The sequence below is a fragment of the Drosophila melanogaster genome, chromosome X (genome assembly GCF_000001215.4).
Source record: "Drosophila melanogaster chromosome X".
Taxonomy (NCBI): domain Eukaryota; kingdom Metazoa; phylum Arthropoda; class Insecta; order Diptera; family Drosophilidae; genus Drosophila; species Drosophila melanogaster.
This window is the reverse complement of record NC_004354.4, coordinates 12,323,050-12,336,432: the sequence shown is the minus strand read 5'-3', so window position 1 is coordinate 12,336,432 and position 13,383 is coordinate 12,323,050. Positions and strand designations below refer to the sequence as shown.

The window sequence follows — 13,383 nt, the reverse complement described above, 5'->3', positions numbered from 1 at the left end:
TATTTTTTTTGCTATTGAAAAAAAACTAATTATTAAAAAAAAAAATTAACAAAAAAAAATTTGGTAAAAAATCGAATATTTTCAATCGGGGGTTTCTCCATAGTTTCGCCTAAAATTTAAATTTAAATTCTGGATCGAAATAACGTAGGGACTTTGACTATGCCACTTTATTTGCACCGGTTTCGTGCCATTTATGCGTTTTTTTCGTATCAGATTTTTGTTTTTGGCTAAGTGTCAGGTCTAGGCTAGAAAACAGCTCTCGAGGCAGAGGTGCATACTGATGATGCAGATGATGGCAATGGAAATGGGGCGATGGAGGTTGCCAGCAAGTCTGTAATTGAAATGCAGAAAATGGAGAGCAGCCTCGACCTGGGAAAGGTGAGTACCGTCCCCTTTCTGACGGGGATAAATAATGCAGCAGGTCTGCACAATTGTGAGGTGCAGGAAGTGGATGCTTTCTTCATCTGTCTCGGCCTGAGCCGCTGTTGACACATAGTTTGTAGTTGGTAAACAGGCAACACAAAACTGCTCAACGAGCACCTGAAGATGCTTTGTATAAATTTGAATATTTAACTGCAGCTGCAGTTGCAGATGGAGATAGAGGATGGGATGGTAACGGCGGGGATGATGGGGTATGTGGTGATGCACTGGCTTTGGCTGTGGCAGTCGTAGCAGTTACAGGACCCACGAAACCCACCCACAAGTAGCAACATTTCACTCAAATCTAGTACAGCTGCTGGCGGCTCCGGCAACGTGGCGTGGCCAAATCTTTTGGCAAAAGCCGGAGCGACCCACACCTCAGCCCCCTCAAAACGCATTTGGCATGCATGTGTGTCAACGCTCTGGCCAAAACAGTAGCAACACCAACTGAGTTGATTATTATGTATGCATTTTGGGGCTTAACTTCCTTGGGGGGGCAAATGGTTCAACTGACATTCACCCACTGCTTCAATGATCACGTTTCCAGGGTATTTAAGCAACGCTATTCATGAGCATAGTTGCAATATGCACATATATGCACAGTTGCAGGATCGAATTGGGTGTAACTTTCAAACCGCCTCATCAATTTATTACAAGTTATATTTTAGGCGAAAATAGATCTTTGCATATTGAGAAATGCTTATTTGGTATAAGAATCTGCTTGAGCAATTTGAATACTTACTTTTCGGCTGCAAAAGGTTAAGTTCAATGAAAACACTGGGGTATAGCTTCACATTTAGTTTTCATATTCATTTATTTATTTTTAATTAATTCATTAGTTTTATTTATTCTTAGACCCTTGATATCCTCAGAAGTTGTGTTGTGTGGTTTTCTTTTTTTTTTGTTTTGGTTTATCTTTACCGCTTGTCGCATGTTTTTTTTTTTGTTTTTTATCCATTTATATATTTTCATATATAATATAGTTCAACTTAATACGCTTAAAATATTCTCGTTTCGCGTTGAAATCATTACATATATGGTATATCATTATCATTATTGCAATAATTATCGTAATTACTTTTATTTTATGTCATTTTAGTTTACTGTTCTGCTGTGGTAATATAATGCCATATATAATTGTTCATTTACCGATAGATACATATATGCATATGCCTAGGGGGTTCTAGGTGATGAATGGGGATTATCGTTTATCGTTTGCATTGACAATGCGTGGGTTGTAGAGGGGGTTGTACGCCCCGCCCACCCTTGAATTCTCCACTAAGCTTACACAGACAAAAAAAAGTTGGGGTGTTTTCTGTTCGTTTCTCAATTAGTTTGAATTTGCCCTACAATACTCCTTAGGTTTGCTTGGTTTGCCTCGGTTTATTTACTATTTGTGAATTACATAGTTCGATATACTACAGATTCATCTTCTCTGCTATTTTGTCTAATAAATATAATTTGTTCTTCTTTTTATTTTATTTTATTTTTTTTTTGTTCTTTTTTAAATTGTTCTCCTCTGCGTTTATTTGTTTATAATAAGTATTTCAACTTTTCTTGTTGCGTCGCTGCCTTTTGGTTGGTTTGTTTATATTATTTTGTTTATTTGTTTATTATATCTCATAAATTCTTGTTGTTGCTAAATTTTGTTGTTTGCTTTGCTGTCGAGTGTATATGTACTTGCATCTGTATTATGTCGGTGTATGTGGGATGGTGTGTTTGTATCTGTGTGAGCTCTGTTATAGTTGTTGTTTAGCTTGTTTATTTTGTTTGTGGTGTGCAAAACGTTTAAATGTTAATTTATCTCAATTGTTTCCCTGTTTCTTTATTTGCTAAGTATTTCTCATCATTTTTTTTTTCGCCTTTCAACTTTAGCATTATTTTAGTATTAAGTTTAGGTTTAGTTGTAAGTTAGTCCTTCGGTTTAAGTTGAAGTTTGTGTAGCTCTAACATAAATATCCTAAAATACTTGGGTTTTCAGTTATGTACACATAAATATTTCTTGCTGCGTCTGCTGTTTTGTTTTATATTTTACTTTTATTTTATTTCGGTTTCTCCGTTCTCAAGCCATTTCATAGTTTGCTCTAATCAATAATATTTATTTTAGTGTGCCATTTGTTTATCTTTTTTTTGTTTGCTTTTGAAGCAATTTCATTTCGTTTTTTTTGTTTGTTTGTTTTCATTTTGTTGCTTGTTTGCTTTTTATGCTTGCCAAATTCTAATAGGTAACTGACTCCTGCTCTTTTTTCGAATTGTTTTGGTTTGCCAATCAACGAAACGGAAATGGAAACGAATCAAAAACCAGATGGGAGAAATTCGAGCGGAAAGTACAGTGGTACCCCGCACACGTACAACTAACATGTAGACTCCTATACATATTACATATATTTATTTATATTTATATATGCCATTTATCCAATAGTTTGTCTCGTTTATTTTACATCTAGTTAGGCGCGACAACGATGGAGAAAAAAAAAGCCAAAAAAAATTTTCGCACACTTTTCTGTGTGAGCTTGTATATTTTGTTTCTTTTTTGTTTCTTGTATATAACTAGAGATTACGATGCACGGTGCCATATACGATATAACACTAGTTTACCTTGATTAGCCTTAATATATATACACAGATACTCCGGCAAATGTCGGGAGACACCGAATTTCCATTCATATTTTTTGATATAACGCTATCGCACGCACGCGGACTCTCTTTCTCCTGATGTACGGACAAAATTTCATTCTTGAGCGGACATTGTCTTCTTGAGCGGACATTTAGCTGTATACCTTTGGCGATACTAATCGCTCTATGGCGGACAATACTCACTTAAATGAACGGACACTCATACGGACACTCATTCTGCTCTAAGCTGCGTTCTACTTGGCTGGCACCCCCCAATGCTCCCTTCTTGTCCAATTGATCGATCGTTTTGGCCTCGTTTTGTGGTCTGGTTTTCGAGTTGGTAATTTTTATAAAATTTCGTTTTCTTGCTTGCTCGCAACTAATTCAGCAATCTTTTGTTTTCCTTTTCTACGGTATTTTGTTATTAGCAATGTTTTCCCTTATTTTCTAGGAGGCAAGGAAACGAACAACACACACACGCAATTATTTAACTATACCTACACATATAGTTGTGGCAATAAATTCGATAAGCACCAATTCATGGAAAATAAGTGAAATTCGAGCTGCAAAAAGTGGAGTTTTTCTAAAGCGAAGCAAAATTGGTCAACTAATCCGGTCAAGTTCTACTTTAATTGGCATCTAATATATGTGTCTGGATCCCTGGCAATCTCAATCAAATTGGACGGAAAGCTCAACGATCTCGATCTGGGTTCCAAAGCTGAAATCATATATCTATTTCGTGTTTGTGATGTTTTTAATACTGTTTTTAAGCTTTATTTATTTCGATTCGTTTTATGGTTTTGAGTTTATTTGGGCCGCATTGAGCTGAGTTCGAGAAAAGCAGACTTACAAATAATAACAAAACATTTCACTTTCCACATAATAATAGCATTAATATGTATAATTAAAATTAGTTCGATATATACTTTTTAATATTTTTTTTTTCTTTTTTTTTTTGGATTGTGGATGTGTTTGCCCTTGCCTCGGCCATATATGTATGTATGAACAATAATAATGAATAAATTAATTAATTAAGTAGGACGAAACTTAAACTTATCTATAAGAACATTACAGCTATAGGTTTCTCGCTATAAATATGTGTGTGTGTGTGTGTATTCTATATTTAATATATATCATTTTATATTTTATTAAAAAAAAAAAACATTTTACCTAACAGCTACATTTTCTTGTTCGATCTCTATAATTACGTTTCTTATTTATTTTTTTTTTTGTTATCCATTTAATTTTCAAAGCTGACACTGTGCAAAGCAAACGAGAGAAAGCTTTCGCTAAGCAAAAATCTCCCACAACCCCAAAACCGGTTGTCTAGTGTAGTGAGTCCGTCGGTGTGTCTATATGTGTGTGTGTGTGAGTTTTGGTCTGGGCCTGTCCCTCAAAATGTCCACTTTCGTTTCCGTTCCCGCCACCTCTCTCTCCATTTCTGCTTATGTACATTGGATGGTTGGTATCAAATGGAAGATCCAAGGGATCACCTCCTGAAGGTCCGTCGGTCAGTTGCCGTTCAATTGGTTTTGTTTAAAACTATGCCAGTCTCAAAAAGCTCGAGTACCACAAAAAAAAATTTGATACGCCCATTCCCATAAATTTCCCGCCCCGCTAATTTTCCTCCTGCGCCCCTTATTGTGGTGAGTATGCATGTACATATGTTCTGTATGTATGGTACGCTTTATGCTCGTATGACTACTACACTATACTATCCATTATCTTTATATATATATATTATATATACATATATATATATATGATGAGTATATATATATGATGTATATATATATGTATCTGTATATCTATAACTTCGTCTATATACGCGGCTGTATCTGTAATCTGTATCTGTACTGTAAATGTATCTGCGGCTTAGCTGACGTCACACACACACACATATATAAACGTACATGCAGCTACATGGGATTATGTTGGCATGTCGCTTTCTTTATTTTCATTAATTTTCTTTCTTTACTTTTCTCTAGTGGCTAACAATAAAAAAAAATATTTTATGTATACGTGTATATATATATATATAATGTTCCTTGACATCAAAAAACTGGTTCGATAACATAGATTTATGTACTATATATATATATATATGTTTATATATATATATGTATAAATATAAATAATTATGTCTCCTGTTCTTCGGTTTTCACTGCGCTCCTCGCGTTTTAGTGGCTGGTTTTTACGGGTTTCCTACGAAGCTAACAGTCGGCTTCGCGGTGGAGCTCCTCCTCTTCCTCCTGGATTAGATCGGTGGATCTGCGGCGTCGTCGTCGCGAATTGGGCACTCCCGCCGCACCGCCGGTGGCGCCCTTCTTCTTCACGAACTTGATGTTGTACGGATCCTCCGCCAGTTCCGGATAAAGATTCACATCGTGGATGTACTCACCCTCGTAGTTATTGGCATAGCTCTGCTTCAGGATCTCATCGGTCTCCTGTTGGCTCCACTCGAGAGCCGTGGTCAGTCCGCTGCGGAGTGCCTCCTTTTCGCGGTGCCACGCCTTTCGCACCGCCGTCAGCTTGGCATGGTGCATCAGTCGCTGCTGCTCCTTGGCTACGGTGGTGCCGTAGCGCAGATTAATAATGGCGTGTGCCCCGTGAATCTTAACGTCCAGATAGTTGCCCGTATTCGAGGACGAGCCACCACCGGATGATGACGAGGAGGATGATGAGGAGCCGGCACCACCATTGGCTGCTCCCGCTGGTCCACTACCCACAGTCGCCTCCCTTGTGATCTCATGGAACGTGGTGTTCACCTGACCCTGCAGGCGCTTCAACTGCTGCCGGTCCTCGGTGGCCCGCCAGGCATCTTCCTTCACGAAGAAGAACGAGTCCTGCTGGGCATTGTGAACCACAAAGGTAAATGGCAGTAGTTTGGAACGATTGAATACACTAGTGTAGACATCACGGTAGATGGCATTCGCTGCTGGTACACTGGACACTATGGCTTGGCCATCGGCGGTACGGGAGACGACAATGCCCTTGCCAAACGGTGGCTCCGTATCGGATCCGATTGTCTTGGGCGATGGGTCCATCACATCGCACTTGAGGGCGGAACGCGGTGGTGCCGACAGCTGTTCAAAGTCCGACATTCGGCGCACGTTCAGGTGAGCCAAGAAACCGCTCTCCACCGCCATAGTGGGAATGTTATCGAAGGGTCGCCGCAGATTCAGGGCCACCGGATTGGCGGGTGGTCGGCCCCAAAGTGCTGGCGGTTGCCACAGATCCCGGGCCAATTGTGGCACCAGATTGCCCACATTGTAGCCCAGGGTGCGCATCCAGGCGGCAAAGTCCTCTGGATAGTGACGTTCGTGGCCGACATTAATCGGATCGTTGCCATTGAATCGATACAGATGCAGTCGCGTCGGTGTGATAATCCTCTCGGCAACACGCTGCCAGTCCGGCGACATCCACTGGCCAATCAATGGATCATATACTCGACCATCGCCCATATGCACCAGCGTGGTCACCTGATCCAAAATGCCGCCGCAGAAATCGATGGGCAAATACAGATATGGATTCGAATCGTAGACAATGTGACCGAATGGTGAACGCATTATCTCCCGAATGCCCTCGCCATACTGGTTGAAGAGCATCAATGGAGTGCCACTCTGATCCGTGGCCACATAGTACTTGTGTCGGTACACCTGGGCATAGATTAGATGACCCACATCGTCGTAGGTCAGTGACATTAGCTTGCCATCCCGCGGCGAGTATATCTGGCTGACCTCGTATGGTCGTTGCTGGTTGGTGTAGAAGAACTGGGTGACATTGCCAAAGTTATCCTTTCGCGTGGTCAGACGCTTCAGATGATCGTAGTAGTAGCGTACATCAAAGCGACCCCGCTTGGAGGCGCGGACAAGCAGGCCCTGGGTATTGTAGTGGAATCGCTCTTCTCTGGCATTTTGGGCCACCAGACCCCTCGCATCGTACTTGTACTGCCCCTCGCCGAACTTTACAATCCTGTCCTGGGCATTATACTCCATCGGTATCGTGTTACCTCTGTAGGTGAGCGACAGCAGGTTGCCATTGTCGTCGTACCGGAAGCCCCACGGTTCCTGGGCCTCCACGCCCACCAACTGGCCATCGCAGTCCCATGTGTAGTTTTTCACATTCGTATAGCTATTCACCGCCATGTTCCGCGTGTAGGTGCGCGTCTGGGAGATCCTGCCGTGCACTCCATAAGAGAACTCCATGCGGAACACCTCCAGTCGATGGATGGCTAGGGCCATTCGCTGCGTCTGGAAGCGTCCATCGACCGTCCGTGTGAAGCTAGCGGTTCCATCATGCAGTTGGGTTTGATTCTGCGCCGGCTGCGAGAATCGGAACTGGCCAATCAGGCTGGGTCTTCCCGTGCGCGGATCGTAGGCAAAGGCCTGCGTCGGCAGACTCTGACCGCCAATCCTGCCCTGCAGGGCCACCACTCGCAGCTGGGAATCGTACTCGTAGCTAAACTTGGCATTGCTCAGTCCCGTTTTGGCCACATAATCGATCCTCTCCTCGGCCAGCAAGCCAGCGGCATACTCGAAGTCCCATCGGTACTCCAATTCACGTTCCGTGTGCGAAACGGTGCTCGGCATTCCGGTGGCCTCGTTGTACTGGAATTCACTCCTTCCATCGCCATGGACCACCTCAGTCAACTGGCCAGCGGCATTGTAACGATATACGATGCGAGCTCCATCGCCCGGTAGGATCGTCTGGAGCAGGGCTCCCGCATGGCTGTAGTGCTGCAGATAAGCTCTTGTGCTGCCCGGCGGCGTGTAGGTGCAGCGGATGAATCCAATCGAGGTCTGCATGCTGAAGCTGTGGCGAGTCCCGGAGGGCAGGACCACATGCCTCAAGCCGCCGGCATCATCGTACTGCAGCACAAACTTTCGCTGGCTAGCCAATCCGATCTCTGAGACCAGATTCCAGTCATTGTACACAAAGGACACGATGCCATCCTGCTGCGAGGTAATCTCCGAGAGCAAACCATGTCGGTCGTAGCTGTACTTGAGCTCTGCTGGACCCCAGGCCCAGCCCTCGACGCGATTGAATCGATCGTAGGTGATGTTTACCGGATAGCCATTGGTCGGGTAATAGGATTTGGGCAGACCAGACTGATCGTAGGCCACTATCAGGATCGGGGTGCGTCGGGCATCGTAGAAGGTCTCCCGGTTGGTGAACTGATCGAACTCCACGCCAATCACCCGCGACTGGTTGACCCAAATCTCACGGTTGAGCGTCTGCTGCGGATTCCTAACATCGCCCACCAAACTGTAGACGGAGTACATTGAGTTGGTCAGTCCCTCGCCCATGGTGACACTTTGATGTGACCACATGGCCAGCATTTCCGCTTCCACGGGCAGAGCTGCCTCCAGCAGTGGGTGTCTGGCCACGGCAGAGGCCTCCACTACCACGCCATTATCGCCATGAATCACTAGGGTGTTGTTAGCCTTCAGTTCCGCATCCGCGTGGGCTTGTCCGCGTTTCAGAAAAGTGGATCGCACTCCGCCCAGAACCAGCAGCTCATTGGCCTCGCCGGCGATCCGTTCCCTCGAGAATAGGGACTCCACGGAGGCATGGACGTACACTGTAAGACCCTGGCTATCGGCCAGCTGGGAGGTAATTCTTACGATCTCACCGCTGGGCAGTATCATGCCAGTGACCCGACCAAACTCATCGTACTGATAGATGTATGTCTCACCGCCAGAGGATCGGGAATTCAGCAGACCCGTGTTACTATCATAGTCCAGCTCGATCTCTTGGCGACCCTTCTCGCTCAGCTTGGTCATGATGCCAATGCCATTGATCTGGATCTCCGATTTGTGATCCTGTGTGTTCTCGATGGAACTAACCACATTGCTGTAGTCGCGCAGGAACTGAATCTTATTGCCGGAAGCATCAGTTACCGTTGACAATCGGCCGAAACTGGTGTTCTTCGAGTACAGGAAGCTATAGCGCGTCTTACCGGAGGTCAGATCCTTGGTGGCCACATGCTGGCCATATCGGTTGAACACATATATCTCACTCGATGGCGGGAAGGGAATGTGGAACTCGCCGTTCTCATCGTGCGAGGGTAAATAGTGCTCCAAGGCCAAAACGTGCAGAGATCCTGAAAAAAATCGGGGTAAAAAAATATTACGATATAATCATATAAAATATATAAAATATAGTATGCATTCGCACTATTTGACCTGTAAATGTATTAGCTATGTTTTTGTATTGAAAAAGCGTTTTTATTAGAAAAGTAAATTACTTTTAGCACCTTACAAATTAATTACGAAGAAAGAGTTGCCAATTTGATGGGTCGAGTTAATTTTTAATGTGCGTCGAGTTAAAGAAGCACTTTACTGCAAGTTAAAGGCAACTTTTTTTTTTTACAAGCGTAGCTTATCAACTTTATTTACTACCTAATGGTTGGCTGGAAAAGCTGAAAAAACATCTGCTCGACATTTGATTACCTTTTCCCTTGAACGCTGGGAAAAGTCGTAAAAAAAGTCGCACACTCTCGTTGTCCTTGCCAGATAATTGACTCATTTATTCATTCCCAGCTCCTTGGGCCATTCCTTTTAACTGGTCATCAAATTTATTCGCACTTCCTTAACGCTCCATTCCCATTCCAAACTCGATTTTCCCTTGGTTTGTTGATCATTTGCTTAAGCTAAACGCCAAGTTCCTGCAGCTGTTTGTTTTTACTGCTCTGGATTTTCCCTTCCTCAGTTTTCACTGCACTCCCCCCCCCCCCCACTACACCACTCCATCCATTGAATATAACCGAAAACCCCCCGTTTTTCAGTTTTTGAATCACTGCAAATGCACAAATACAAAATGGCATAGGTAAGTTCTGTCTGCAAGCGAGTGTCTTAAGTATTTTTGTGCAATTTGCTACTACTACTACTACTACTACTAGTCATCCTGCCTCCTGCAGCCACGCCCCTATTTTGTGCGCCCCTGCAAAGCGTTTCATTTTAGTTAGTGTTGAAAATCGCTTTGGATTTGCATAAATTTGCTTGCCTTACGCCTCACAGCTCCCTGGTATCATCCCCTTTTATTTCAACACCTCCCAACCCCCTTTTTTCCAACGGCTTTGCATTGCAAACAGACAACAACAAAAGACGATGATGACAGCGTTTTGTATAAGAAACTAAGTGGAAAAGCGGGGGAAAAGTGGGTGATGTCTAGGTGGGTTTTGGGGTCTGGGTTGGAACACATTAACTTTACATCATTGCCCGCAACTGCATTCATCTTAAATTGCCACAAAACTTGGTCATTGAAGCTGTTTAAAATGTTGATTTAAGTATATATTCCATGGATTTTCAAAAGCAAACGAGTGTCACAATCATTGCAGCGACTGTATAAAATAGTATATTTACGCTTTATACACAACTGCCGCGTTGTGCCACACACTCTCCACTGCTCCAAAATCATTGCGCAGCAAGGACCTTTTCAAAATCCACCCCACCATAAACCTCCATTTCACGCAATTATTGCATGCAACAATTCACCGCTGATTGCGAATTATGTGCCAGTGTGTTGCTATTTGCACATATCACAATAAAAATATTAAATACATTGTGGCTGGCTTCTTCTTATTGCGGTTCGGGCAGTGTTGATTTGATTTGATTGCGTTACAGTTCATTTACCCGAACCCGAATCCCGAATCCGAATCCGAGGACCCAAAAGCACAGCGGCAACGAGGCAGGATCCTTTCCAGCAAAAGACACATGACCCAGACCACCACCACCACCACCCACAACTCCACACAAAATCCGCATTCACCCCCATCTGTGACCTCGTGTAGTTGGAGCGTAAGCCATTATGGTCTCATTTTAGAGGAGCTTTTCGGTTTCGGGTTCGGCGTGTTGTACAGTACAAAATATTACGAAAAAGATGCATCGCATTATGACTCCTTCAATTTGATTTATTTTGAAACGGAAATAAAATGTTTGTCTTCCAATTATTGAAGAGTGTTGACCGTTTTTTCAACCAAACTATGTATTTACCTAATTGAGTATGGATCGTACAAGTTCTTGACTTATTTCCATTCAAGGTGGCTTTTTCTACAGTGTAGTCGTCTCGTTTTCCCAACTGAAGCTGGGGCATTGGCATTCGAATTGGCAAAGCGCCAGGCCAGCGATTGAGCGAATTTCAATGCAATAAATGTGTGACGCTCAGCTGGAGGTTACCACCCACCACCTCCCACCGCTAAATACATACGTATGTGGGTGTGTGTGTGTGTGCGTGGGTGAATTGTAATGTAATGGTAATGACCCCATAAACTGAACAACTTGTTTGTGCCCAGTGCAAAGGGTTGTTGCCATTGTGTCGCCGAATGTTTGTTGCTGCTCCACCGGCCCCACAATCTGCTAGCTCTTTAAACCATCCTTAGTGGGTTTGTTTTACACACACACACACACACACACACTCAGATTTCGGAGTGTCCTGCAATTGTCCTGAACGTTAAACAGTCGCCATGGCCAGCTGGCATATGTCCAAATCGCTGGCGAAATTGATATCGACGGGGATTGAGGATGTTTAATGGAGAGCTCCACGATGTTCCCGATTTGCCGATGTCGATACAAGGTTGTTTCTGCACAGAACTTTTCCTAATTTTCCCACAAAAACTATAGAAAAGTTGGTCCAAAATAGGATTGTCATAGCTTGTTGATCACGTAACTTAATTTACAATCGACTGGCATTCAAAGTTTAAAAACGTAATTTTTTTAATTTTTGGAAATATTTTACGTACTAAGAAATACGAGTAAAGATACAAAAAATGTTTCCAAATCTGTTTCTTTTTGCTGTGCGACTCATTTTGACAAAAAGATAGAACTAGAACAAACCGATATCTTGAACTGTCTCAGTTTTTCTACTCATTGCTGCTGTCACTCTTCGATCCCATCGATATTTCTTTATTTTTAGCTCGCTTTACCTTCATTTTTTTTCCGTGGCAGGGCAATTAATGCAATAATTTTTCATATGCTCGCCGGGGAAAAAGGCCACTTAAGCTTGCGAGCTGCTAATGAAGCTTATTTACGTTTTTCCTTGGCGGGCAGCTACATTTGTATGTGTCTTGTCTACCGCCACGGATGTGAAACCACCCACACACCGACGCATATTTCTACATTTATATGTAATATATATACATGTGTGTGTATGTGTGTGTTTGTGTCTGTATGTATTTCTGATTAATGCTGTGTAGGGGCGGCGCATTTTTTGGTTGGAATGGGTCGAAAAGTTTTGCCAATTCAATGCCGCGTAGGTAATAAGATTGATTTTCACTTTTTCGCTTTTCACACTCACACAGCAATCACTCACACGTGTGCACACAGCCCACACCACCACCAATGCAGACTAAAACTTGATTAATTATAGCCATTGATTTGCTTTCCACGGCTACGGCTACAACTCTCGCCCGGCCTTTTCATTAATTTCCGCGCCGAGTTGCCGAGTTGATGATGATCCATTCGCCAGGAAGGAAATCCAAAAAAGGAAACGACGCCACCCAAAAATCCACCCTTTTGTCCATCGTTAGGGGAGTCATCCACATCCGAGGCACCCATCCCATTGCTTTTGTGGAAATTTATTAATTACGTTTTTGGTCTTATCAAATTACGCTCTGCTAATGCACTCAAATTTATACCTTCCGTGCTTTTTTGAGCTTTAGCTTCTGCAGAGGACTCTCTACTTGTACACTGAGCGAAAACCATAAGGGTTCATGTTTGAAAAAAAAAAACATATTGAACTGCCTTTCTATGTTTTATGAATTTAATTTAAGTCCACTTTATATTCAATATAAATTCAATTCAAATTCAATTCAATATAATTTGTGTATCAATTTTCTTTAAAGTATTGGGATATTGGAATTTTCAAATTATACAATTTTCTTCTGTGCGTCTTTTCCCCAATTTTCCTTGGCTCTTCCTGCCGTTTCCCCCAAAATTTATTGGCGGCCATTTTGTTTTGGGTTTTTCTTCAGTTACCTGAGAGAATGCCAGTGTGTGTGAGTGAGTGTTAGTGTGTGTGTGCGTGTAAGAGTGGGTCCTAATTTGTCGTCGTTCGAATGGTAACGGAAATTGGTTTCGCTCTTTCCTCTTTGGCCTGCCCTCCTTGGCCCGCCCACTTTTCCACGGCTCCCCAACCCCCCCCCCCCTCCCCCTTTGGGCATAATGGCCAATTACAACAACAATTGCTTGTTCCTACGCAGCTTGTTCATTGTTCAAGTTTTGTTGCCATTTCCGTGGCTGTTACTGCTGTTGTTGCTCTTGTTGCTGTCATTATTATTATTGTATTTGCTGTGGTTGTGTTTTGCAATATGTCGAAATTCAACTTCCGGTTTTCCCGTATTTTTCT

At 43.0% G+C, this 13,383-nt stretch overlaps 1 protein-coding gene across 11 annotated transcripts in view; it reads right to left on the bottom strand.

Moving 5' to 3' along the window:
• Positions 1-1,218: 1,218 nt before the first annotated feature.
• Ten-a (Tenascin accessory) overlaps positions 1,219-13,383 on the bottom strand; it is a 291,517-nt gene continuing 279,352 nt past the window's right edge. For 9 of the 11 annotated variants that reach the window (NM_001169259.3, NM_001169260.3, NM_001144718.3 and 6 more), the window contains one exon: positions 4,268-9,142. In NM_001169259.3, coding sequence (NP_001162730.2) covers positions 5,250-9,142 — 3,893 coding nt within the window. In that variant the 3' untranslated portion in view covers positions 4,268-5,249. Of the gene's footprint in view, positions 9,143-13,383 lie in introns of all 11 variants that reach the window. The other 2 variants (NM_001169261.3, NM_001272554.2) reach the window with 1 other exon arrangement.